The 26,518-nt window shown below is 38.7% G+C and overlaps 1 protein-coding gene across 2 annotated transcripts; it reads left to right on the top strand.

The window, feature by feature from the left end:
- Positions 1 to 17: 17 nt before the first annotated feature.
- Positions 18 to 26,164, top strand: USP16 (ubiquitin specific peptidase 16). Of its 2 annotated transcripts, none has more exons than XM_055421642.2 (18): positions 18 to 146; positions 3,207 to 3,308; positions 5,346 to 5,524; positions 8,684 to 8,787; positions 9,995 to 10,098; positions 11,299 to 11,486; positions 12,019 to 12,114; positions 12,670 to 12,800; positions 13,077 to 13,164; positions 14,518 to 14,596; positions 16,220 to 16,311; positions 16,663 to 16,719; positions 17,786 to 17,962; positions 20,348 to 21,011; positions 22,090 to 22,184; positions 25,211 to 25,297; positions 25,710 to 25,866; positions 25,969 to 26,164. In XM_055421642.2, exons 2-18 carry the CDS (start codon positions 3,248 to 3,250, stop codon positions 26,091 to 26,093), a joined length of 2,484 nt encoding a protein of 827 aa, XP_055277617.2. In that variant the 5' UTR covers positions 18 to 146; positions 3,207 to 3,247; the 3' UTR covers positions 26,094 to 26,164. The 2 variants fall into 2 exon arrangements, with proteins under 2 accessions (XP_055277617.2, XP_088692093.1); XM_088835967.1 differs by lacking the exon at positions 18 to 146 and adding an exon at positions 793 to 1,127.
- Positions 26,165 to 26,518: the final 354 nt, after the last annotated feature.

The following is a 26,518-nucleotide window of genomic DNA, read 5'->3' as shown; positions in this document are numbered from 1 at the left end:
TAATGCCGCGTACCGGAAGTTGTTTTCCAGGGGTCACGCTGGCTTCTGCTCCGTCGCTCTCAATTCGTCACCGGGGAGGAAGACGGAGCAGGCTGCCCAGGCCGAGGGTCCATTAGGGGATGCAGCTATGGGCGCTGTCGCCGTGGGTGAGTTCCGCTCCCACTGCCTTCGCAGTCACCACTCTCATGACATCTGCGCTCCTGGGAGCCCGAATTATCCTGCCCCGACTTCGTTCTCTCCTCGAAGCCCCCTCTGCCTTTAAGCACGCTTCCTGGCCTCGGCCCAGTACCGAGTTCTCATTGGCCTCACGTCCTGTCAGTTCCAGGAGCTGACCAATGAGTTGTCGGTGCTGGCGCCCTCCTCAACCCAGTGGACCGAGAGGTTCCCCCCGTGGGTACCGAGCAGTTGGAAGGAAGGGGAGGTGTGGCGGGCTTCGCGCCGCCGGGGACTCTTACGAGTTGGCGCTGAGTTTGCCCCTGCGTCCGCGTGTTGGTTATTAGGACAGGCAGGAGCGGTTGTCTAGGCGATTCAGTGCTCCCAGGGTAGGACACATCTTCGTGAAACTTGAAAGCCCTGTTTTAGCCCCGCTGAGAGAAGTTTTCCAAACGCATGCATGTTTAATGAATCCCAGCCAGGCGTGGGAAATACTGGAAGGGCGGAGAGGGAAGGGAACCGGGTTAATATGAGAGCCGGCAAGACCAGCTGTGATTTCCCTTTTGCGTGGAGCCCTGCAAACAGTAATTTGGCCCAGAAGGTAACGCTCATCTGAAGACTGGCCTGAAAAATTGAGTAAATTTATGGATGTTTTATAGATGATGATACTCACAGTACTCTGCTTTCACAACTCAGTAGAGCCCCTTTATAGTTGTCAGAAATTTATTTGGAGCTCTTTTTTTCCACGTCATTGAAGCAGTCCCCTTACTGTCCTCTGCCTGCAGCAATTACAGTTCGTCTTTCAAGTTTTCCTTTGGCGTCTGGGCTACTAGCAAGTACAAAACCAGATTTGCTAGTGCTGTCTCACTGCTGCAGATTTCTTCGCTCTTTACCTTTTTCTTTCTCACCGGAATTTGTGTGCTTCATTCTTGTATATCTCCCTTTGCACCTTATAATCATCCTTAATGCCACAGGTATTATTATCTTTTTCTGTTTCAATGCAAGAAGTATTTCTGGATCTGCTATATGTTAACATAATTCTAAATGCTGTAGGTGATTCAGAAGTAAGGCCTAAAACCCTTTCTTGTTCTTAGAACTTTAGATTCCAGTTAGAAAAATGACACATGTCCAGGTAAAAGATTTAAGAAGCATCTCACTTAGGTATCTGATTAGGGTACAAGATGAATAGTGCACACTGAAGGCTGGGAAAGCAGAGTTGAGTGGTTTATTTAAAGTCAACTGGTTGCCTAAGGCTCCATTGAAATGAAAATCTTGGAGGAATTGTGAAGATTTGGATAGATGGAGAGAACTCTGAGCTAGAGAGTAAAGGCTTCGAGGTGGAAGGCAAGGTGTTTTGGAGTGGAGGGCACAGAAGAGTCCTTGGGATTCTGCCTTGGAACCAGAAGATCTTGGAACCAAAAGTGGAGGGTTCCATTTCTGCCACCCTGTGATCTTTCATCATTTTGAGTTTACTTCTTTAGCACAATGCTCCATTTAAAGGCTTTTGTGAAAATTAAATGAGATAACATTTATGAAAAGGCTTTGAAAATCCGAAGCACTGTATGACTAAACGTTAGTGGTTCTTTTCTGAGAAGTAATGAGAGTCAGGGTTACCAGGGTGTTGACAGTGTATAAGGGATCATGAGTGCACAGTACAGGAGAGTGGGTTGAAAAACTGTTAAGTACTTTGAATCAGGAGAGTGATTTGATGAAAATGGCATCCTTGGAAGATAATGTCTTTACTAGAATGCAGCACAGATTAGAGGGAGTTGGATTGGAGGGAGGCAAGAACTTGGGTGCTGTTCCCCACCCAAATCAGAAGATACCTCATTTTGTATATAACCATATAGTTGTGTTCTGTTAATAAATACATTGGTTTTGTAAACATGAAACTTTGTTAATGTTTTCTTTGAAAAGGGTAACTGTTAATGATTTGGCACTCATTTTTCTTACAGACTTTGTGGGATTACCTTGAATTAGCCTCACACATTAAGAACTAAAGGAGGAATATTTTTAAGACTGTAAGCCAGAGCAAGATGACAGCTACCTTTCAGAATTAATTGGGAAGTGGTTTTAAAAATATATGTCCCACGTCCTACTTTCCACTTGTGCAATCAGAATTTTCATAAGCATCCCACATAAAATAATTATTATAGTCATTGAAGTGATTTTGACACTAAGTTATTCTAATGTATGTAAACTGTAACTTTTCAACATCATTTCAACATCATAGACCTGTATATACTTTCAGTATTTTTCATGTTTTCTGATTTTTAATTGTTGACTGAAGAGGTGATTTGATATGAGCTAGATTTGTAATTCTTGCCTGGAAAAATCCCATGGATGGAGGAGGCTGGCAGGCTACAGTCCATGGGGTTGCAAACAGTTGGACACGACTGAGTGACTTCACTTCAGATTTGTCATATTATTTCAAACTGATTTTGTCAAGAATATAATAATGTAAATGGTCGAAAATACAGGTGTAGTCAGTTTTCAGATAGCATCCATAGGAAGTTCTGGTGTGGAAAGATGCAGAACAGTGTATCATACTATATATTTGACTTTGAAATTATTTTGCAAATTTTCTAACTCCCTCTAGGAGATTGTTTTCAGAATTATTTTAATTTTCTTTGAGAAATTACAAATCTAATTGTATTGCCTGCAAGAACTAAGAAAGATAGCTTTGAAGAAAGGGAAATTAAAGTTTCAAAGTGCTACCACCATTCCACATTTATGTAGTGATAAGTTGAGTTCCTAATAGTGTAAAATGTTAAGACTTCAAGATCTGTGTAAGAAGATACAAATTCTCTCCAGACCTTTACATTTATTGAAAACCTCTTAACATTACTAAGAATCAATTTCCTAAGCTATGAAAAACAGAGGTAATAGGCTACGTCTGGGGTTCTTATTGAAAACAATGATACATGTGAATGGTCTTTGTAACTTATAAAGTATGATAGATACACAAAATGATGTGGTTTAGATACGTTACTGTATCCTAGAGAACTGTAAAACTTTTTTTTTGGTCAAGCTAACTTTATCTTGTTTTCTAGATTGTTATTTTGTGTCAGTAAGTAATCCCTAAAGTGCCAACATGGGAAAGAAACGGACAAAGGGAAAAACTGTTCCAATTGATGATTCTTCTGAATCTTTAGGTATATTTCACCAATTAAATCTTTAAAGTAATGTTTGTATCCCTAAATGGACATCTATTTTAATACGTAAAAATGGGATCAAAGTGTTTTGATTACGTTATTCTGTAATTTGCATTTTAACTTAATGTTTGTATAGACATGTAATTTAATAGTCTGCACATTTTTAATGGCATGATATTTATTCCATTGATATAAAAGACCATGGGTGCGTATTTCATGATTTATTTAGGTAATCCTCCACTGTTATAAATGTAGGTAATCTTCAACTTCTCAGTGTTATGAATGGAGTGAGAGTAAACATTTTTGTAGCTCAAACTGTGCACATCTGGTTATCTTCTTGGTATAGATCCTAGAATTAGAATCGCTGAATTAAGTGGTATAAATATTTTCAAGGTTCTTTTGGGTTTATTGCCATTCATAGATGTGTTACTAATGTAGAGGCCCCCCTAGCAGCATGACAGAGTACACATTTCTCTGAACCTTTATTGACACAGGTTGGTATCATTTGTAAAAATCTTTGCTGATTTGCTAGTTGAAAAAGAATATTTTCTTTTTTCAGTTTTTGTTGTTTTTGACAACTTACTAGGCTTTAGTAGTTTTTCACATACTCTCATTTTCATTTGTATTCTCTTGGTGCATATTCATTGGACATAAAGCTAATTGTACCACTTGATAAGTTTCTAAACTGCCAGGAGCCCTGAAAGAACTGAAGCCCTTTAGAGTGGCTTGCATAGCCTATTACTGATCTGGCCCCAGTGGGGTTTTCAGTCTCAGGTCCTGCTGGTCATTATTTCACGTGTGACTGCCATTCTGAGAAGAGAGCATGCACTTTTACATTTTATACCTCCATCCCTTTGTTAATGGGATGTGGCCTTTTCTGGGTCAGGAAGATCCCCTGGAAGAGGAAATGGTAATGCACTCCGGTATTCTTGCCTGGAGAATCCCATGGACAGAGGAGCCTAAGGGACTACTGTCGATGGGGTCGCAGAGTCAGACACGACTGAGCAACTAAGCACAAGGCCTTTTCAGATTGTTTACTCCATGAAATCATAGTTTAAATTATGAGCTTGAAATTAAAAAGACTTAAATCCAAATTCTCGTATAGCCACTCAGTAGTTATGTGACCTTGGGCACTAAGTTTGAGGTTTCTCATCTATCATTGGGGGTAGTACAGTCTGCTTTTCATGGTGGTTGTGTAGATTAAATGAGATAATATGTATAAACACTTAGCACAGTGTCATGCTCATAGTAAGTGCTTAATCAGTATGAGATTTTTTATGATTATACATATCTCCCAAGATTGTACAGGCATCCTCTCTTCTGTGAAACTTCCATTGACGTTAGCCTTCTCTTCTTGTGCTGCTATAGTCTGTCTATAGCACTGCTCCCCAGGTGGTGCAGTGGTAAAGAATTCACCTGCCAATGAAGGAGACATAGGAGATGGGTGTTCAGTCCCTGGGTCGGGAAGATCCCCTGGAGAAGGAAATGGCAACCTACTCCAGTATTCTTGCCTGGAGAATCCCATGGACAGAGTAGCCTGGTGGACTAGAGTTCATGGGGTCGCAAAGAGTTGGACATGACTGAGCAACTAAGCACCCACGCATATGTATATAGCATGTCTGGAGATTCTTGTGCATTCACTTATTTGCTTCTCCTGCAAGAATGTGAGCTGCTCAAAAAAAGAGCTGTGAGTTGGTCACTTTTTCGGTTGTGTTGTCTATTACAGTGCCAGACATGCAGCAGTTGTATTGTTGACTGAATGAGGGACCTTCTCTGCAACCTTTTAAAATCAAGAGGATAATAGATACAGTTAATAAATTGAAGTGAATTTAGGGTGGTGGTGGTTATACCTAGAACTTCAAAACTTGTATACATAATCATCTCATGATCAAATATCAGATAAAAATTTAAGTTTTTAGGTTATCTAACAATTAGTTTATAGAATAAATTCATTTTTGAAATTCATATCAGGTGTAAGTTTCGAGATTAACTGAAGAAAGTCATAGTCTACCTCATATTTATTATTTGTTTTAATAGAACCTGTGTGCAGACACATTAGAAAAGGATTGGAACAAGGTAATTTGAAAAAAGCTTTAGTGAATGTGGAATGGAATATTTGCCAAGATTGTAAGACGGACAATAAAGTAAAAGATAAACCTGAAGAAGAAACAGAAGAAAATTCTTCAATTTGGCTGTGTCTCAAATGTGGCCATCAGGTATGCTTCTGATCGATTTGGGATTGAATTAAACTCTGAACTTATTTTAGAAGATATTACCTAAAAGCACGGTATGGGTGACCAGACTGTGTGTTGGTGTAGTTCGTGTTCCCTGGGAAATAGGTTCTGAGACAGGTTTGTGTGTAGGGGGTTTACTGGGGAGTATTCTCGGGTACCGTACTAGGAAAACTGGGAGAGAAACTTGGGCAGAGGCAGTGCTCCAGGGCCTCAGCTGAACCCACAGTGGAGTCTGGTCTTCAGAGGGATCCTGAACTGAGGCACGGGGCCAGGCCTCTGTCCTTGTGCCTAGACCAGTCCTTGGATGTTGGTTGCTTCTGGGGAATGGAACTGATGGTAAGGAAAGCAGCTTCCTTCCACAAAGAATAATTCTTGGGGATGGACAGACTGAGCTGTGACCCATCCCCAGGCCACATTTCTGGAGTCTGGGGAACGAATACCTTGGGTCTGGTGGTATCTGGGTGGCAGAACGGCTCTACAGGTATCATCATGATTCTAAAGGTCAGGAGGGCCTCTTAATCAACCTTGGTGGTGGTAAGTTTACCTGTTAGGAAACTGGACTGAGCGGTGGTAACATTTTCTAAACCTACAGTGTAGTATTACAACCGGGATATTAGCATTGATACAATCCAACAGTCTTAATCAGGTATCCCCAGTGTTACTTCTCTTAGTTTGTGTGGGGGTGTATGTGTGTTGTGTGTGTATTAAGCACTGTTTGGTTTGGCACCTATGTAGATTCGTATCCACCACCACAGTCAAGGTATTGAAAAGTTCCGACATCACATGGAGCTCTTATGTTCCCTTTTAAAAATCATACCCACCTGCGGACTGCCAGCCTTCCTCCCAGCCCCTCGCAACCTCTAGTCTGTTCCCTATTCCTAAAATTTTGTCATTTCAAAAATGCTGAATAAGTGGAATCATGTTATACACAACATTTTGGGACTGACTTTTTTTACTTACACTTCTGAAGGTTTTCCCAAGTCCTGTGACTCAGTGGTTGCTTCTTTTTTATTGCTAAGTGGTATTTCATGATAGGGGTGTACCACGGTTTGTTCACCCGTTGAAAGACATCTGGGCTGATCTCAGTTTTTGGTGATCATGAGTAAAGCTGCTATGAACATTTGTGTACACATTTTTGTGTGAATTAAAGATTTCATTTCTCTGGGGAAAATGTCCAAGAGTGCAATTGCTGGGTAATATGATAATGAAATGTTTAGATTTTAAGATACTCCCAAGCTTTTCCAGAATGGCTGTCCCATTTTATATTCCTCCCAGTAGTGTTTGAGTGATCCACTCTCTCCATCCTTGCCAGCATTTAGTATTGTCACAGTTTTTTATTTTAACCATTCTGATAGGTAATATCTCACTGTGGCCAGACAGTTCCAAAATTTTATGTTAGCATTTTTATTTGTCTTTGAAAAGTTGTCATTTAACCTGTGAGATACATATGCTGAGCATGAATATATTTTACTACTACAAATTTTCTATAATGCATTTCCTATTATAAATTTTATTTATTTTGCTAGTTTTTTAATTCCTTATGGTAAGACAGTATCAGTATTAACTTTCATCCCAATAGTTATATTTTACACTGTTAGTACAGGATTGTCAGTTATTAACATATCTCAGGTGTTAGAATTTTCAAAATCAATACCAAATTGCAATTCATTTGTTTTAGAACTAAATGTTGAATGGGATAAATTCAATCAGTAGGTTTGATATCGTAGTTAAAGGGTTAGAAGTCATTGATGGATATTTCACCCCCAAGGTAATATTTTTTAGTAGCTGCAGTAGAGACAGGACCACTTATGGTAGTGTCGTCGGAGAGAGCTGAAGGCCTGGTTCAGATAGCTACGCAGTGAAGATGTGCTTCTTAGCTATGGCTAATCAGCTGGAGGTGAACAATCTGGTCATGTTCTTCTGTGAATACTCCTATGCAGATGTAGGTGGAAGTCTCCCACTTGTTCAGTTAATGCTTATTGACCTCCCTCATTTGGCTAGTCTTTGGTAATAGATTAATTCTGTTTTTCATGCCTTCAGGATTTACACTCCTGCAGAAGGGGTGTGAAAGGGAAGAAAGGATAGCAACATTAACAGCTTTACTGTAAGGCAGAAAATAAGGCATGCCCTGAGGAACGTACTACACCACATTTTGTGGGAGTTTGTCTACAGGAGGAACAGTGTTTTCTCATCTGGGAAGCTGGGCATAGGCTTCTAAAAGGAAGTGGCCTCTGAGCAAGATCCTGAAGACCAAGTGGGTTTTGATCCGTGGCAGTAATGGTAAAGGATTTCAAGACAGAGGAACAATGTGAACAAAACTGTATGGGAAGCGAGGTGGTTTTAGCTAGTAGATGCTACTTGAATAGGAGAATGTGGGCTCTAATCCTGGGAAGGTGGGTTGGGGTCCGAAGGTTATCAGGTTTGCTGAGAGCAGTTCATCACTTTTGAATTGAGTGTATGAACAGAGCTTTATTTTAGGACTATTAAACTGAAAAAATAAGTATGTGAAGAAAGGTTGAAGTTAGGAAAATATTTAGGAAGACATTAAGGAGTCTAAACTAGAATTAGTGAATGACTGCATTAGCATGGTTTAGTTAGGACTGGGAAGGACAAGCTGGAGCAAAAGAGTACTTCTAGTGTGTGGTTTTCTAAGTACTGCTGCTGCTGCTGCTAAGTCGCTTCAGTCATGTCCGACTCTGTGCGACCCCATAGACGGCAGCCCACCAGGCTCCCCCATGCCCGGGATTCTCCAGGCAAGAACACTGGAGTGGGTTGCCATTTCCTTCTCCAATGCATGAAAGTGAAAAGTGAAAGTAAAGTTGCTGGGTCGTGTCTGACTCTTAGTGACCCGATGGACTGCAGCCCACCAGGCTCCTCCGTCCATGGCATTTTCCAGGCAAGAGTACTGGAGTGGGTTGCCATTGCCTTCTCCTTTCTAAGTACCTTCTTCCTTAAATGTCCTCAGGTGCCTCTTCGTATTTAAGTTCTAACGAAATCTGGACTCTGCTAGAGTCTAAAGTTTTAATTTTAAAATTGTAAGAATGGCAGGATTTCTTGATCCACTTCCTGATTCATTGTAGATTGTAAACTCTCTCCTGGTGAATTTTTGTGGCTTTGAGTTTTATGATTATGATTCTCTAGGGCTGTGGCAGAAATTCTCAGGAGCAACATGCTTTGAAGCACTACATGACACCAAGATCTGAACCTCATTGCCTGGTTCTTAGTTTGGACAACTGGAGTGTATGGTGAGTTTCAACTCCTGTGCCCATTTGCTGGAAATTATTTGAAATGTTGGGGAATGGAGGTGTTTGAATTGTTTTAAAGAGTAAGAAAGCTTAAATTTTTTTAATATTTGTTTACATACTGTCACTTTAAGGCTTCCCCATTGGCTCAGTGGTAAAGAATCTGCCTGCAACCCAGGAGATGCAGGAGACTTGGGTTTGATCCATGGGTTGGGAAAATCCCCTGGAGGAGGAGTTGGCAACCCATTCCAGCATGCTGGCCTGGACAGTCCCATGGACAGAGGAGCCTGGCAGGGTACGATCCACAGGGGCACAAAGAGTGACACAACTGAGCTACTGAGCTCACACGCATGCATCACTTTCAGAAGGCTAGAGAATGTGATGTTATGAGAAGCTTTTGCTTAGTATTGTACAAACAACAATTATAGCATGCAGAAGACATAGGAATTTTTACCCTTTGTTTTTCTCTCATGATATTACAAAGCATATGGTAGAGGTGGGACACTAAGAACAAATTCCAGATAAACTGAGATAATAAATTTTGGCAGTGAATTTGCATGAAGGTGTCAGGCTGGTATTTTTTGCCTTTTAACATCATTAAAATTTTACATCTTTAAAAACCGTTTATGTAGCACTGTTCACTGAACGTGCACGTGTGCTGTCACTTCAGTCGTGTTCGACTCTTTGTGACCCTGTGGACTGTAGCCCTCCAGGCTGTTCTGCCCATGGGATTCTCCAGGCAGGAATACCAGACTGGGTTGCCTTGTCCTCCTCCAGGAGATCATCCCCATCGAGGGATCAGACGTTGCTCATGTCTCCTGCATTGGGCAGGTTCTTTACCACTAGCGCCATCTGGGAAGCCCATTCACTAAACATCATTTGTCAGTTGTAAAATTTGTTAATTTTGATAATGTAGGTCTGTAATTTAACATATGATTAGAAAAAACTTTGACGTTAGAAACAATCATTTCTGTAACATGTTTGGAGTACTTTCACAGTATTTATATGTAGCTGTAATTCAGGCTAACTTTAACAGTACAGCAGAGTTAATATGTATAGTCTTCTTCAAGAAAACATAGCGTTTTTATTTTCAGTTGCTTTACTGGGATAGTTTGAGGGTTACACACTTTGGGTCCCCTGAATTAAAATTAGTCTCCTTTTGTGACTGTCAGTTTATCACTTTTCTTCTCTGGGATCTTTTGGGACACAGGTGTTACCTATGTGATGATGAAGTCCAGTATTGTAATTCAAACCGATTGGGTCAGGTGGTTGATTATGTTAGAAAACAGGCTGGTAATACAACTCCAAAATCAGGTAAAATCATTTGTTTCTTAATATATACTGTAATGTTGATATATATTATTTGTGGGTATTTAGTTAGATACTGTATCATTGCATATAGCTGAATAACATTATTAATGATTGATTTCAAACTATGGAACTATCTTTGGTTAAGAATGTAAAACAATAAGAACATAGATGATTATAAGGAGTTAGAATTAGAAGGGAATCTGAGAAATAATATAGTTATATATGATGAAGAGTCTGGATTAGTGATGAGCAGTAACTCCACACTCCCATACCCTGGCACAGGGCTTAAGGCAGACCTGCCTTATAATGGATTTATCTTTCTACATTGTTTGGATGATGTGTAAGTTGGTGATGGACAGGGAGGCCTGGCATGCTGTAGGCCATGGTGTCGCGAAGAGTAGGACTCCACTGAGGGATTGAGCTGAATTGAACTGCTACATTGTTTGGATGATGTGAAAGTAAAGTGCCTATGATTCCTTCAAAAAGCCAAATACTTATCAGGTTTTTTTCATTCATTATTAAGTTAGTAGGGTTGATTTTCATCATCTGCTTTAAAAGCTTCTTTAGATTTTTACAGTCAGAGGTATCTTTTGTAGAGCCAGAATTGTTCGTTACTAACTTCGGGATTAGTTTTTTCTGTTTTTTTTTTTAAATTAATTAATTTACTTGGCTGCACGGGTCTTAGTTGCAGCATATGGCTTCTTTGATCTTGGTTGCACTACTCTGGAACTTTTATTTCTGGCATATGGGATCTAGTTTCCTGACCAGGGATTGAACCCAGGCCCCTGCATTGGGAGTGCAGACTCTTAACCACCAAACCACCAGGGAGGTCTGCAGGGTTAGTTTTCCACTCTCAGACTTCATTAAAACATTTACTTCGTGTCTATGTTCTTTGCTTGATTGCTTTATACTCTGGTTTCACAGGGTAAGATTGCTCATTTGTAAAAAACATTTGTTCAGTAAAAAGGGGATTTATACTGAATACTGTTTGGTGTGCTTATGTCAGTTCTGAATATTTTTTGTTCATTGGTTTTTCTCTCTTGATGGTAATTTATTTGTAATAAAACATTTAAAATCAAACAGGTGGCAAATCATGTTATTAGGTAAAATTCACAAATTCTGGTCCCAAGTATATCTTTGCATTTGGTATGGGTGTCTTACACATTTCGCTAAATCATTTCTTTTTCTTCTTTTTTTTTTAAGCGGCAAAAGATAATGGTAATATTGAACTTGAAAATAAAAAGCTAGAAAAGGAGAGTAAAAATGAGCAAGAGAGAGAAAAAAAGGAAAACATGGCGAGAGAAAATCCTTCCATGAATTCTACTTCTCAAATAACTGTGAAAGGACTCAGTAATTTGGGAAATACATGTTTCTTCAATGCAGTTATGCAGGTGCCAGTGTTAATATTTCCCCCCTTTAAAAAAATGTTAGTATTTTCTCATAACGCTAGGATGTTTTTGCATATTTGCTACTGATGGTGTTGAGCTTTTCCCTCACATGTAGTTTCTTCCTGTGTTTTCAAAGAAAATTCAAGGGAATGTTTACTTTGCATGACGGTTCAAAACAGCCATGGCCCGTGCCCTCATAGAATTGTCACTTGGGTGTCAGAGACACAAGGGAACCAAGTACAGAAATAAATTCCTAGTTGCCTGTGGTAGTGGTGGTGCTGGTAGGGGCAGGGTAGCTGCTTCATAGTAGGTGGTTGGGAGAAGGACCTGAGGTGATGAGGAAACTCAGAACTGAAGTATTCATGAACCAGTTAGAGTTGGGGGGAAGAGCATGATGTTACTTTGTGTGTAACAGACACAGTAAAAGTTGCAGTGTTGATGGTGTTGTTTTGTTTTGGAAGAATAGACACTTAAAAGTGACTGAATTGGCTTGCCTGTAAATAATTTTTCCTTTCTTTTCCATCCTTCATTCCAGAATTTGTCACAAACACCAGTGCTTAGAGAACTACTAAAAGAAGTAAAAATGTCTGGAACAATTGTAAAAATTGAACCACCTGATTTGGCACTAACAGTATGTACTTTAAAATTTTCTTTTTTTCTTTTCCTCTCTGAGTAGCAGCATTTTATTTTTAAGAACTGGTGCTCGTTTTCACCTTTTTTGTTTGTTTTAAGCTATCAAGTTAAATTTTCAGATTAATGGATATTTATGAGGGGCCTTTACATGTGTTTGCTCCTGAAATCCCTTATGTTGTGCTGAGTGTTTGACTTCCTTCTGGGGAATGCTGCTTATGAAGCTCTGAGCACGCATTATCATTTTGAACTTCTTTTAAAGTGACTGAAATGCTGTGTAACGAAATGAGTTTTACCTTCTCCATTTTTATTATTTACATTTTGATTTAGCTCTTTCAGTTCCTAGGTAGTTAGTTCCTGATAAGATGAAACAGAAGAACTGAATTCTTTATCAAAATAGTTTACAACTAAAAATTTCCTCCATCTTTTGATGTATATTTTGAACTTTTAATTGGAACAGCTCTATCAGGAACATAGGAATATAGATGGACGAGTTACATTTTGATAAACAATTCTAAAATTTGACTGAGAAAGTAATTTTTATTCCCATATTCAGGAACCCTTAGAAATAAATCTTGAGCCTCCAGGCCCTCTTACATTAGCCATGAGCCAATTTCTTAACGAGATGCAAGAGACCAAAAAGGGAATCGTGACACCTAGAGAACTCTTTTCTCAGGTCTGTAAAAAGTGAGTATCTCTTTTGATTGTGCTTTCAGTGCATCAGTAAGAAGCTGGGAAATAATATGAAAAATTAATAGGATTAGAGTTAATTCAATAGATAATATTAAAGCATGGTTTAAAAAACATGTACTTTGTGTGAAAATCAAATCTGCCAAGAGTGTTGGACTAAACAAAAATTTTGAGAAACTGGAACATGCCAAAATTTGCGATATGATCCTAAGGTTTTATAAAAAATAGTTTCATTTTAATGGACTCACCATAGTTTCTCTTTTTTCCCTGTAGAGCAGTGCGATTTAAAGGCTATCAGCAACAGGACAGTCAGGAGCTGCTTCGCTATTTATTGGATGGAATGAGAGCAGAAGAACATCAGGTTAGCATATTTTGACCAGTGTATTGTGTAATCTCATCTTCATTAACTTGTCTGTCATTTGACATCTTAAGGATTACTAGAGTAATGAAAACTAGTTGTTGAGGCCATTATATTAAATTTTTTTTCAGCAGCCTTTTCAACCAGTGTATTCTCTTTTCTTTTTATTTATTTTTCTTCTTCTCTTTTTCTTGGCTAGTATATTTTAGTTACTAAATGAATGAAGGGAATTAGAAATTTTTCTTTTCATGGTGCTTTATTTTACTCGCTGTTTGCATCACTATTGTTCTCTAAGGGTTGACATTGTAGCCTATGTCTGGAGAAATACAGGTATGGAAAATATTCCTCCCCAGACGATTCCCAGTTGCAGTGCAGCCTTACTCTTAACTCTGAGTGTGATTTAACACTGTTTTTAATCTGGGAAGTATTTTTATTTTGTAAGAGTCAGGGAGCATTTGTTGCATTATAAAATTTTTGTTAATGTAAAGTATGTAATTTTGTAATTACTTTACATACTTTAATTTTGCCAAGATGTAAAGTAATTTTAGGGGAGGGTGTGTGTGGATATAACTCGTAATAGCAATAACAGAGTGATAACAACGGTACTTACTGTGCTCTTATTCTTTGCACTGTTCTCGGTGTTCTATGAGTCACCTTACTCAGTCCTCACAGCCATTCTGTGAGGTAGATGCTACTGTCATTTTTCTCACTCCATAATTATGAAGCTGGGGTGTCTAGAAGTTCATTGCCTGGTTCAGGGTCACCCAGTAGTGATGGAGCTGGGCTTTGAGCACTGGAGTCTGTCCCTATAGTTCTCTGCTTCAGGGATTTCAGATGGCTCAGGAATCCGCCTGCCAATGCAGGGGAGGCAAGAGACGCAGGTTTAATCCCTGGGTCTGAAAGATCCCCTGGAGGAGGAAATGGCAAAATTTTGCGTGGGAATTTTGCACAAGTATTCTTGCATGGGAAATCCCAGTCCGGCAGTCTATAATCCGTGGGGTCGCAAAAAGTCGGACACGGCTTAGCAACTGAGCACACGCACACTCTGCTTCTAGTGCATGATATTTCAGTGGTCTTTTCAGAGACGGTCGGCATGTTCTGAACAAATTTGGTTAGAGTAGGTTAAAGTCTTGAAATGATAATACAGTGCCTTTGCTCAGGGGTTAGTTATTGTATTTTAAAGTATATTTCTTTTTAGCTCCTGGAATTAATTTTGAAAATGTGATTTTAAAAATATTAATTTTTATTTGGTAAGTTTGGGGTGCTAATTCTTAATCCTTTTCTTTACTTGATTACATACTGTCTAAGGAAAATAACTAAATTTAATAGTACATATATCTATTTTATTACTTTTAGAGAGTGAGTAAAGGAATTCTTAAAGCGTTTGGTAATTCTACTGAAAAAGTGGATGAAGAGCTGAAAAATAAAGTTAAAGGTAATGTCTGACTTTCTGAACTAAAACAGTATAGTTGAAGTCCTCTCTACGTTAAAACAGGATTGCTGGCACATGTATTTCAAATCCACAGTTATTAGTGTATAATTTCTCTTTCTCTGTTGATTTAAAAAAATTATTCAATACTCCAAAGGTAAATACTTTAGAGAAATTTAACTTTGGTGTATTCTTTATGTAGTATTATGGTAAAAGTTATAAACATACAGCTAAGATGACATCCCAGTTCTATTTTTCAAAAGCTTAGACTTTATTTTTTTGGCCCTGCCACGTGGCTCATGGGATCTTAGTTCTCTGACCAGAGACTGAACCCAGGCCTCAGCAGTGAAAACCAGGAGTCCAAGTCCTAACCACTGGAACGCCAGAGAATTGCCTCAAAAGCTTAGACTTTAATTGTTAGTTATTTACACTTGTCTTTTCTAGTTGTCAGATGGTTTATTAATCATGGAGCTGACTTTATTCTTATCGTTGTGTGACATTTAATGATTTAGGAAAGGTTTGTTGAATAGAACTGTCTGTGATGATAGATCACTTCAGTATTTCTGCTGTCTGATACAATAGACATATGTGGCAGTTGAGCCCTTGAAATGTGACTGGTGCAAAAGGAGCTGAATTTTTATTTTCATTTGATTTTAACCAGTTTAAATGGCCCAGTGATGAGCAACTACTGAATTGTGAAGCACAGCTTGAATCTACACAGAGAAACGGTTTGCCTCCTCAGTGCCCTTAGTGCTGGCCTGGCCGTTAAAGGAGAGAATCTAGCCTGCTCAACTGTCTGTCATAAGATATGTTTCTGTATAAACAACACTTGTCATTTGAACAAGGCTTACACATTTCATATAGTTAGAAAATTGGATAACTATGTAGTAAAATTCCATCACGTTATGCTAAGCTTACCAAGGTTGTTTCTGGGGACATAGAGAAAGAAAAGGAGGATTTTGTCTGAAATACTTACCTAAGGGCTTTTTGTCTTTGTTTTGATTTTGAATGGAATTCACAGAGCAAGTTACTCTCAAATCTGCTGCCGGTGTTAGAATGCTAGAGCTAGAAGTGAGCTAAATTATCATCCTGCGTAGCCCAGTCTGCTCATTTTACTTTTGATAGTTAAAATATTGATGTACAGAAAGTCTTACTGACTTGCACAATTCATTTTGCACTGACTAGTCTGATGCTGGAAAAGGTTGGGGGCGGGAGGAGAAGGGGACGACAGAGAATGAGATGGCTGGATGGCATCACCGACTCTGTGGACATGAGTTTGAGTGTACTCCGGGAGTTGGTGATGGACAGGGAGGCCTGGCGTGCTGTGATTCATGGGGTCGCGGAGAGTCGGACACGACTGAGCGACTGAACTGAACTGAACTGAACTGAAACCCTAGATAAGAATTTTTTTCTTTGTGCAAGATATGATTGTGTTAAATTGTATCCTGCTTAGAATGCTGGAGTACATGCTGCTGACTGTAGTATAAAAATAAAATTATGGTAACTATGAATAGAGAAAAACAAGTCAATAGGAAATTAAAAATAAAATTCAGGGTTAGATAGGTAAATAAGTAGTTTCAACTTCATTAATTGTGTACAGGTAATTGATAGCCTTTTTTCCCCTTATAGAGTATGAGAAGAAAAAATCAGTACCAAGTTTTGTGGACCGAATATTTGGTGGTGAGCTGACTAGTACAATCATGTGTGATGAATGCAGAACTGTAAGTAGAGGCAGTGCAGACTGGATTTATGCATTTTAATAGAGGACGGTTTATGAGTTATTTCTTTCGGAAAGAAACATCTGGTTAGTTTTATAAGATATTCTTTTTGAACTGTCTTAAGTGTGCATAGTTTTTTGCTGGAACTATGAACATTCCTTATATCAGGAAAATATTAGTGTAATAGTTTAATTTCTTATACCTAACCCAAAGTCCTCAACACTGTATAGTTTTTCATTTCATTTTCTTAAGCCTTTATTTTAAAATTTAGCTCCCCTCCCCAAGATTTTACTATATGATGTTTAAAGTGAATCTTTTCCTCCTTTTTTTAACCTTCTTTTTTGGTTGGTTAAGGTCTCCTTGGTTCATGAATCTTTCCTTGATTTGTCTCTGCCAGTTTTAGATGATCAGGTAAGATTGTTGAGTTTATTTTATTTAAGTAGGTTGCTTTCTTTCCTGTGCTAAATTTTGTGAGGGAGGGCTTGTTACCGTTTCCAGGTTTGTACTTTACTAGGCCTTGCATGGTGGAGAAGGAAATGGCAACCCACTCCAGTGTTCTTGCCTGGAGAATCCCAGGGACGGCGGAGCCTGGTTGGCTGCCATCTATGGGGTTGCACAGAGTCGGACACGACAGAGGTGACGCAGCAGCAGCAGGCCTTGCATGGAGAAAGTTTTCTTAATATATGTGAGATAGAAGAGTTTTAAAGATTTGAAAAAGAATGAATAAATATATGTATTCATGTATATATATATATGTATATATTTATGTGTGTATATAATGTAAAGACTATGTCTTAAATTGTTTATGGATGACTGACTTGGTTAGTTTATATATAGGGAAGTATTTACTTCATATAAGTTATTATTATTTTCATTATTTAAGACTAGCCACAAATCCCTTAAAGTTTAACTTCATAAATATTAACTGAGAGTAAGCCATATATAGTTCTTATCAAGTAATAGTAGGAAAAAAAATAACGTTATGAGTATTGGATAAATCATTATTCAACTTAATATGAGTTGGGGGTCCCTTTAAATCACTAAGTGATTAAAGTCTTACCAAACATACTCTGTTTTTTCTTTTCTTTAAAACTGTCACTTGCATGAGAAGAAAAGAATAAAAAGGAATACCTGTATTGGGACATGTAAATCACTTATCAATAGAAAGTGCATTTAGAAATAGACATAATTACAGCATGGTACAGCATGTATCTATTACAACTCACTATATTCCTTTCTATTACACTCACATGTTAAATTTCCTTTTTTTACCGTTTTGTTTGCTTGTTTTCTCAGTATGTGAATATTGTTTTCTAGTGTCTCAGATGAATGAATTTTGTCCTGGATATGTTTCTAAACAGTATGAAAGATAAATCTGATGTAAATTAGGAATAGAAGACTGTTTAGGTAACATGAAATCTCTTTACAAGCAGTAGTAAAGTTTTATTTTTGGTCCATATTCTCTCCATATTTTAAGAGTGGTAAGAAAAGTATAAATGATAAAAATCTGAAAAAGACGATGGAAGATGAAGATAAAGATAGCGAGGAAGAAAAAGATAATGACAGTTACTTAAAGGAGAGAAATGATATTCCTTCAGGAACAAGTAAGCACTTACAGAAAAAAGCAAAGAAGCAAGCCAAGAAGCAAGCCAAGGTGGGTAATTAGGAGGAAAACCGTACTTGCCTAATTTTAACTTTTAGACTATTGAGTTCGAAGTCTGAATGATACTGGTAGACATGTCTGTTATCTTATATACAGCACTTTAATTTGATGGGCTTCCCTGGTGGCTCAGACGGTAAAGAATCTGCCTGCAATTTGGGAGACCTGGGTTGGGAAGATCCCCTGGAGGAGGGCATGGCAACCCACTCCAGTATTCTGGCCTGGAGAATCCCATGGACAGAGGAGCCTGGCAGGCTGCAGTCCATGGGATCACAAACAGTTGGACACGATGTGACTTTCACTTTTACTCAATTTGGCAGTTATAGAATTAGCTTATGTGATATTCGCTGCAGTGAAATTTCTTTGAGAATATGTGAAGAAAATGTTGTGCTTTAAAAAAAAGCTGCATTACTTGTCATGATTTTTTTTTTAATTTATTTTCAAGAATTTTTAAAGTTTCTAATACATTAACATTTAAAAATATATAAAGGTGTACAATAAAAGTCTTCCTCCTTGTATGATATAATATTACTCTCATTAGTGTCTTATTTGTGCTGGAGACTTTTGGGAAAATATAATCAAGTACAAATATGTGGTCTTGTGTTTTCCTGATTTTAAAAATTATGCACACTGTTCTGGTCCTTGCTTTTTTCTACTTAATTAGATTCTTGGAGATCTTTATGTTTCTTCGTATTTCAGGACACAAAGATTCTTTTTAACAATCCTGTAAAGAAACTCTACTTGATGCTCTGTGGTGACCTAAATAGGAAGGAAATCCAGAAAAAAGAGTTATATGTATAGCTGATTCACTTTGCTGTACAATTAAAACTAACCCAACATTATAAAGCTACTGTACCCCAATAAATTTCTTTTTAAAAAGTCACGTAGAATTCTGTTTTAGTAGTAAATGTTGTTCAGTCAATCAGTCATGTCCCAACTCTTAGTGACCCCATGACTGCAGCACGCTAGGCTTCCCTGTCCTTCACTATCTCCTGGAATTTACTTAAACTCACGTCCATTGAATCAGTGATGCCATCCAACCATCTCATCCTCTGTCATCCCCTTCTCCTGCCTTCAGTTTTTCCCACCATCAGGGTCTTTTCCAATGAATTGGCTCTTCTCATCAGGTAGCCAACGTATTGGAGCTTTAGCGTCAGCATCAGTCCTTCCAGTGAATATTCGGGGTTTATTTCCTTTAGGATTGACTGGTTTGATCTCCGTGCAGTCCAAGGGACTCTCAAGTCTTCTCCAACACCACAGTTCAAAAGCATCAATTCTTCAGCACTCAGCCTTCTACAAAATATAGTTTAAAAGATGTACTATAGTTCATCTAACCATTTCTTTATTGATTTAGATGTACAAACACCTATACTCTTTTGCTGTAATGGCTGGTGCTTCTGTGAATAACCCTATACATATGTCATCTGTAGGGTATATTTTGAGAAGAGGGATTGTATTTGTAGTTTTGCTAAAATAACTGCTGTCCACAAAAGCTGTACTAATTTATGTTCCCACCAGTAACATATGAAAGTGAAGTTAAGCATATTTTTATGTGTAAAGGTCGTTTGTGTTTCTATTCCGTTGAAGTATTTGCTCATCTCCTTTCTTCATTTTTCTTTCATGTGTAACTATTTTTAACTGAAGCGTCTCAGAAAATGTTTGTGTCCAGGGCTCTGTATGTGGCCCTTCAACTTTCTGGTATTACAAATTAGCCTCATGGAACTGTCCTTTTATGACAGCTCAAATGCTAACCCTTTTAGTCTTCAGTCATTCCAGTAACAGGAATCTCAGTGAAACCCTCCCCACACCAACGCACACCCCCATGCTGGGACAGAGGCAGCAAATAGCAAAGAAGGTGGTTTGAGTGGGTAGTGATTTAAGTGTCCTCTGTACATGTGGTTTCCTTGCTTCTTCTCTAATTTGGGGCTGTTTGTTTCCTGGAACTTTATCCTCCATCCCTCTGCTTGTCCGTGAGTTTCCGGTTTGTTTTTTAATCTCAAGTGAAGCCTTGATCATGTAGTTATAACTCACGTGGATCCATCCCTTCCTGATGTGTGTGTCGCCACTCACCCCCCGCCTTCACACATGGCTGCTTGGGTGCAGCAGCCTCGCTGCTCTGTCTATATGTAGACTGCTCTGTCTAAACCGTGCCCATGTTTATTTGCCCCTGTGTGACAATTTTTTGAATATTGGTGGTTTACCCCTCCTTTCAGAGAACTTTTCTTTATAATTATTTAATCTCTGACAGTAAAGGAACTTTTCTGGGAGTGAACTCTTCCTTATTATTTATTTTTGATTGATAAATAAGAAAACCTAATGTGGTACATGTATGCTTTTTCTCTCCCTCTTTTTTTTTAACGTTTTGTACTTTTTACACAGAACCAACGAAGACAACAGAAAATTCAAGGGAAAGTTTTTCATTTAAATGATGTCTATGCCATTGACCATCCTGAAGATAATGAATGTGAAGTTGAAATGTCACTTCAGGGAGAAGCAGATATTAAATCCAACCATATCTCACAAGAGGAAGTTGCACCTAAAGAATATTGTGTTAATCAGAAAGATTTGAACGGCCATGAAAAAATGATAGAAAGTATAACTGACAATCAAAAATCCACAGAGGAAGCAACTATGAAAAATGTCAGTGTGGATAATGATCTGGAGGTTTTGGCATCGTCTGCCACTGAATGTCCTAGGAATTTAAATGGTGCCTACCTGAAGGAAGGAAGCAATGGAGAAGTGGACATTTCCAGTGGTTTTGAGAACCTTAACTTGAATGCTGCTCTGCAACCTGACGAAATAAATATAGAGATTCTGGATGATGATCCTACTCCCGCTATGAAGGTATATGAGGTTGTAAACGAAGATCCAGAAACTGCTTTCTGTACACTCGCAAATAGGGAGGCTTTCAACACCGATGAGTGTTCAGTCCAACACTGTTTGTATCAGTTCACTCGAAATGAGAAACTTCGGGATGCTAATAAGCTGCTTTGTGAAGTGTGCACGCGGAGACAATACAATGGACCAAAGGCAAATATGAAAGGTATTTAGATGCTTTCACAGAAAGTAAAGTTAATGTTCAGGGGAACAGTTTGCACTGCATCAGTAGACTGTTACTGTTTTAATTGTGTCAAGATTTGGATGGAGTCACTAAGTCCTTTTCTGTGTAAATATTTTAACAGAAGGGTGGGTAAGCAGACTTCACTGGCATCCCAGCGGTTTGGTGGAACAGTTTGTGCTCTGCTTGCACTCCCTGTGAGGAAGTCGTCCCACTGAGGTGTTGTCTCCACAGGCTCCTCACGGACAGGGGCTGTTTCTGTGTGTCCTCCGTTCCCTCTCACTTGTGATGGCCCTCGTCCCCCTGCACCCAGGAAACACACTTGAACTCTTCAGTGTGGTGACATCCCAGTGCGGGGTCCTCGGAGCACAGTGCTTTCTTAGTCTTCTTCAGATATAGACAGAAAGATGTTAGTAATTCCTCTCCTACCCCTAGCCCCCACCTTTTGATTTTATTTTTATAGATTGGGTAAGTGGGATAGGGAGGGACCATAGATTCCTAAGGAGTCTCACTTGAATTGTTGAAACACTTGACAAGTCTTTTTCTCTGTTATTTTTATTGTATTTATTTACAAACAGTAAATCATGTTGATTTTATAGCATTTCTGTTTGCTTTAGTGCTGGTGTCAGTGGACTATGGTTTGTATTCTAAACTTGGCCCACCTCTTGTTTTTTTGGTGATCTCTGAGCTAAAAATATTTTTTATAGATGAACATTTGAAAATGATTTTATGGTAGAAAACGTTAACTTTGAACCCCAATTAATTACCTCTCCGAAAATAATTCTGTTCTTCTTTTCAGTAGACTGCAGTTGTACTCAATTATTTTATAATAGTTTGAATTCTGTCAGTAAAAATTTGTGGAAATTTTCTCTCGTGTATTATTAATCATATAAAATATCCTTGATTTTTGTCTCTTAGTCCAAAAACCTAAAATATTTATTATTTGGTTCTTTCCAGAAAGCTCACTAATCTTTGACTTAGATGTTTTGATTTTACAGCAGGTGTGAATGCTGAAGAAGTCTAAAATGATGCTCACACTGCTAACATTTGGTTCTTTCTGTAGGCGAAAGGAAGCATGTTTACACCAATGCTAAGAAGCAGATGCTAATTTCTCTTGCTCCTCCAGTTCTCACTCTTCATTTCAAGAGATTTCAGCAGGTACCCCTTGTTTTCTTACCAAAACTTTGTTTCTGATATGTAACACCTGCTTTATTTGTTATTGTCTCTACACATTAAGTGTATGTGTGACTTTTGTTTTCTGTTCTTTCTTAGTTTTCTGTTCTTTCTTAGTTTTGACTTCCAAGAGGTAGGAAAGTAGAACAGTACCTATGTGTGCGTGCTCAATTGCTCAGTCTTGTCTGACTGTTCGTGACCCCATAGACTGTAGCCCATCAGGGTCCTCTGTCCATGGGATTATTCTGGCAAGAATATTGGACTGGGTTGCCATTTCCTCCTCCAGGGGATCTTCCCATCCCAGGGATTGAAACTGAATCTCCTGAGTCTCTTACATTAGCAGGTGGATTGTTTACCACTGAGCCACCTGGGAAGCTAAAACAGTATATATATGGGTAACACAAAAGGGTTTGATGAAGATAATGTCAAATTGGAAGAAAAATTTAGGCACAGTCCCTCCTCAGTCTTACTACATGTTGCTCTTTTTAGATATCATTTCAGTTCAGTTGCACAATTGTGTCCGACTCTTTGCGACCCCATGGACTGCAGCACACCAGGCTTCCTTGTCCATCACCAACTCCGGGAGTTTGCTCAAACTCATGTCCATTGAGTCCATGATGCCATCCAACCATCTCATCCTCTGTCATACCCTTCTCCTGCCTTCAATCTTTCCCAGCATCAGGGTCTTTTCCATTGAGTCAGTTCTTTGCATCAAATGGCCAAAGTATTGGCGCTTCCTCTTCAGCAGCACTCCTTCCAATGAAAACTTAGGACTGATCTCTTTAGGATGGACTGGTTGGAGCTCCTTGCAGCCCAAGGGCCTTTCAAGAGTCTTCTCCAATACCACAATTCAAAAGCATCAATTCTTCGGCGCTCAGCTTTCTTTATGGTCCAACTCTCACATCCATACATGACTACTGGAAAAACCATAGCTTTGACTACATGGACCTTTGTTGGCAAAGTAATATCTCTGCTTTTTAATGTGCTGTCTAGGTTGGTCATAGCTTTTCTTCCAAGGATCAACTGTCTTTTAAAATTTCATGGCCCCAGCCACCATCTGCGGTGATTTTGGAGCCCCAAAAATAAAGTCAGCGACTGTTTCTACTGTTTCCCCATCTATTTGCCATGAAGTGATGGGACCGGATGACATGATCTTAGTTGATGTTGAGTTTTAAGCCAGCTTTTTCACTCTCCTCTCTCACTTTCATCAAGAGGCTTTTTAGTTCTCACTTTCTGCCATAAGGGTGGTGTCATCTGCATATCTGAGGTTATTGATATTTCTCCCAGCAGTCTTGATTCCAGCTTGTGCTTCATCCAGCCCAGCATTTCACATGACATACTCTGTATATATAAGTTAAATAAATAGGGTGACAGTATACAGTCTTGATGTACTCCTTTCCCAGTTTTGAAGTAGTCCATTGTTCCATGTCCAGCTGCTTCTTGACCTGCATACAGATTTCTCAGGAGACAGGTAAGGTGATCTGGTATTCCCATACCTTGAAGAATTTTCCAGTTTGTTGTCATCCACACAAAGACTTTGGTGTAGTCATTAAAGCTGAAGTAAGATGTTTTTCTGGAATTCCCTTGCTTTTTCTATGATCCAATGGATATTGGCAATTTGATCTTGGGTTCCTCTCGGGTTCTTCTCAGGTTTTTTCTAAATCCTGCTTGAACATCTGGAAGTTCTTGGTTCACGTACTGTTGAAGCCTTGCTTGGATAATGTTGAGCATTACTTTGCTAGTGTGTGAAAGTTAAGTGAAGTTGCTCAGCTGTGTCCAACTCTTTGCGACCCCACAGACTTGACTGTAGCCTATCAGGGTCCTCCATCCATGGGCTTTTCCAGGCAAGAATACTGGAGTGGGTTGCCATTTCCTTTTCCAGGGGATCTTTCCGACCCAGGGATTGAACCTGGGTCTCACGCATTGTAGGCAGATGACGCTTTACTGTCTGAGCCACCAGGGAAGTCAACTAGTATGAGATGAGTGCAACTGTGCAGTAGTTTTGAGCATTCTTTGGCATTGCCTTTCTTTGGGATTGGGATGAAAACTGACCTTTTCCCGTCCTGTGGCCACTGCTGACTTCCAAATTTGCTGGCATATTGAGTGCAGCACTTTAACAGCATCATCTTTTAGAATTTGAAATAGCTCAACTGGAATTCCATCACCTCCACTAGGTTTGTTCATAGTGATGCTTCCTAAGGCCCACTTGACTTTACATTCTAGGATGTCTCGCTCTAGGTGGGTTATCACACTATCATGGTTATCTGGGTCATTAAACATCTTTTTTGTATCGTTCTTTTGTGTTTTTGCCACCTCTTCCAAGTATCTTTTGCTTCTTTTAGGTCCATACCATTTGTGTCCTTTATTATATTAGCATCTTAGGCTAACCTTAATTTCAGGTTTAACGAGAAAAGACCACTTTGTTATATCTCACACTTGAGAAATTTAGCAATGTGTGTGTGGTATCTTATTTTTACTGGCCCTTAATAATAAGGCATTAGTACACCTTGGATTTCTGTCTTTTTGGTGACTCCATCTTTTCTGAAAGATTTTTACGCTGAGCAGTACCAGTTGTAAATTCAGTTCGATTCTCAAAGTATTTTCAGAGTATTTTCTCTCCCGTACTTGGTGTGAGCTTGACTTTCCTGGGTCCATCTTTACAAACAGTTTGCCAGGCTTGGTCAGAGTGAGGCTGAGAGAGTGTGCTTCACAGAATTCTGCTATTGCTGAGTTTTAAGCACTCAGTCTCTTGTCTAATTTGCCTTTTTTGGATGGTTAAAGCAGAAACATTGATAATGTTCTTACAGGAACAGCTTACTCAATCTGGACTGTGTGTAGGTGCACTTGGCAAAAACCAATCAACTGAAAGTTAGCAGTGAGGGAACTAGTCTTCTGAGACAGCTGAACTGGGACTGGGTTATTGTTCTTCTGGGCATTGTGGTGGGTCGACAGTTCTCTTACCATGTAGTTTTGCCGGGAAAGAACTTAAATCTACTATCCTTCTTTTTCAGGCTGGTTTTAACCTACGCAAAGTTAACAAACACATAAAATTTCCAGAAATCTTAGATTTGGCTCCTTTTTGTACCCTTAAGTGTAAGGTAGGTGAAACTTGCCTTTTTGGGGAAATCTTTTAGAGGGAATCAGCTTATTACCAAATACTCCAACAATTAGTTGATTAAGAGCTGCTGAGTACACTTGAGTTTTTGATCTTTGTAATTTCAAGATCTGTGATCAATCATCTTCAACATAGGTTGATACTTCAATATATTTTTAAACCCCCATTTGGCCAGGAAACTGATTGTAGCAGGTGGCCTCTGGTTTATGGTTCTTCCAGCAAGGTAAGGGCAGTGGCAGCTTTCTAATAAAAACTTAAGTGTGATACCACGGAATAGGCTGAGAAAATTCCAGTTCAGACTCATGATTTCTGCATTCTCAAAGGTTAGAGACCTTTGGCATAGTTTACAGTTATCTTGCCTAGAAATAACTTTTGAATTCTGTTCACCTTTAAAGAATGTTGCTGAAGAACATACACGGGTACTGTATTCCTTATATGGAGTCGTTGAACACAGTGGTACCATGAGGTCAGGACATTATACTGCCTACGCCAAGACAAGAACTGCAAACACTCATCTCTCTAACCTTGTTCTCCACGGTGATATTCCACAAGGTAAAAGGTTTTACAGAATTCTAGTAAATTTATGGAAAAACCAAAAAAGGCTGAACTTGAATTTTTCCATTTGTATTTAATTTTACATTTCCTTTTTGACAGATTTTGAAATGGCATCAACCAAAGGGCAGTGGTTTCACATCAGCGACACTCACGTGCAAGCTGTGCCTACAACTAAAGTACTAAATTCACAGGCTTACCTCCTATTTTATGAGAGAATACTGTAACAATTTCAAAGTGCTTTCTCTGGAAACGTTTATGGCTTTTATAATGGCTATAATAAAAAAGTAAAGACTAACTGTAAATCATGTTCACTTAAAATACATGCCAGAAGAAGTCATGTTTACTGAAATACTGAAGGGAAAATACCTAAAAATTTACAGTTGTTTTGTATTGTCACAGTGGTTTTTATCCCTGCTTCCAATTTCTGAAAAGGATTCTGAATTACTTAAGTGCTCAATAATATGTCTGGGTGGTGGTTTGCAACACATGAATAAAATTAATTACCCCCAAAATTTGCTTTATCAGTAAGTTGTACTGACATATACTACTAGAAAACATTAAAAAAAGTTTCAGACTGGCTAACAAAACTTGAAGTGTGTTAGTTAAAATGAAAGTATTAATTTTATAACCATAGGGTACTTGGTTTGGC

This window comes from Moschus berezovskii, chromosome 1, assembly GCF_049115385.1.
Source record: "Moschus berezovskii isolate FMDL1 chromosome 1, NW_MosBer_1.0, whole genome shotgun sequence".
Taxonomy (NCBI): domain Eukaryota; kingdom Metazoa; phylum Chordata; class Mammalia; order Artiodactyla; family Moschidae; genus Moschus; species Moschus berezovskii.
The sequence above is the reverse complement of the archived record's forward strand: the minus strand, read 5'-3'. Positions and strand labels throughout refer to the sequence as shown.

Excerpts from the sequence above, each read along its gene's own strand:
- USP16 (XM_055421642.2), top strand. The coding sequence starts at position 3,248 with ATGGGAAAGAAACGGACAAAGGGAAAAACTGTTCCAATTGATGATTCT. Across the intron at positions 5,525-8,683 it reads GTCTCAAATGTGGCCATCAG|GGCTGTGGCAGAAATTCTCA; the intron begins GTATGCTTCTGA and ends ATGATTCTCTAG. Across the intron at positions 10,099-11,298 it reads TAATACAACTCCAAAATCAG|CGGCAAAAGATAATGGTAAT; the intron begins GTAAAATCATTT and ends TTTTTTTTTAAG.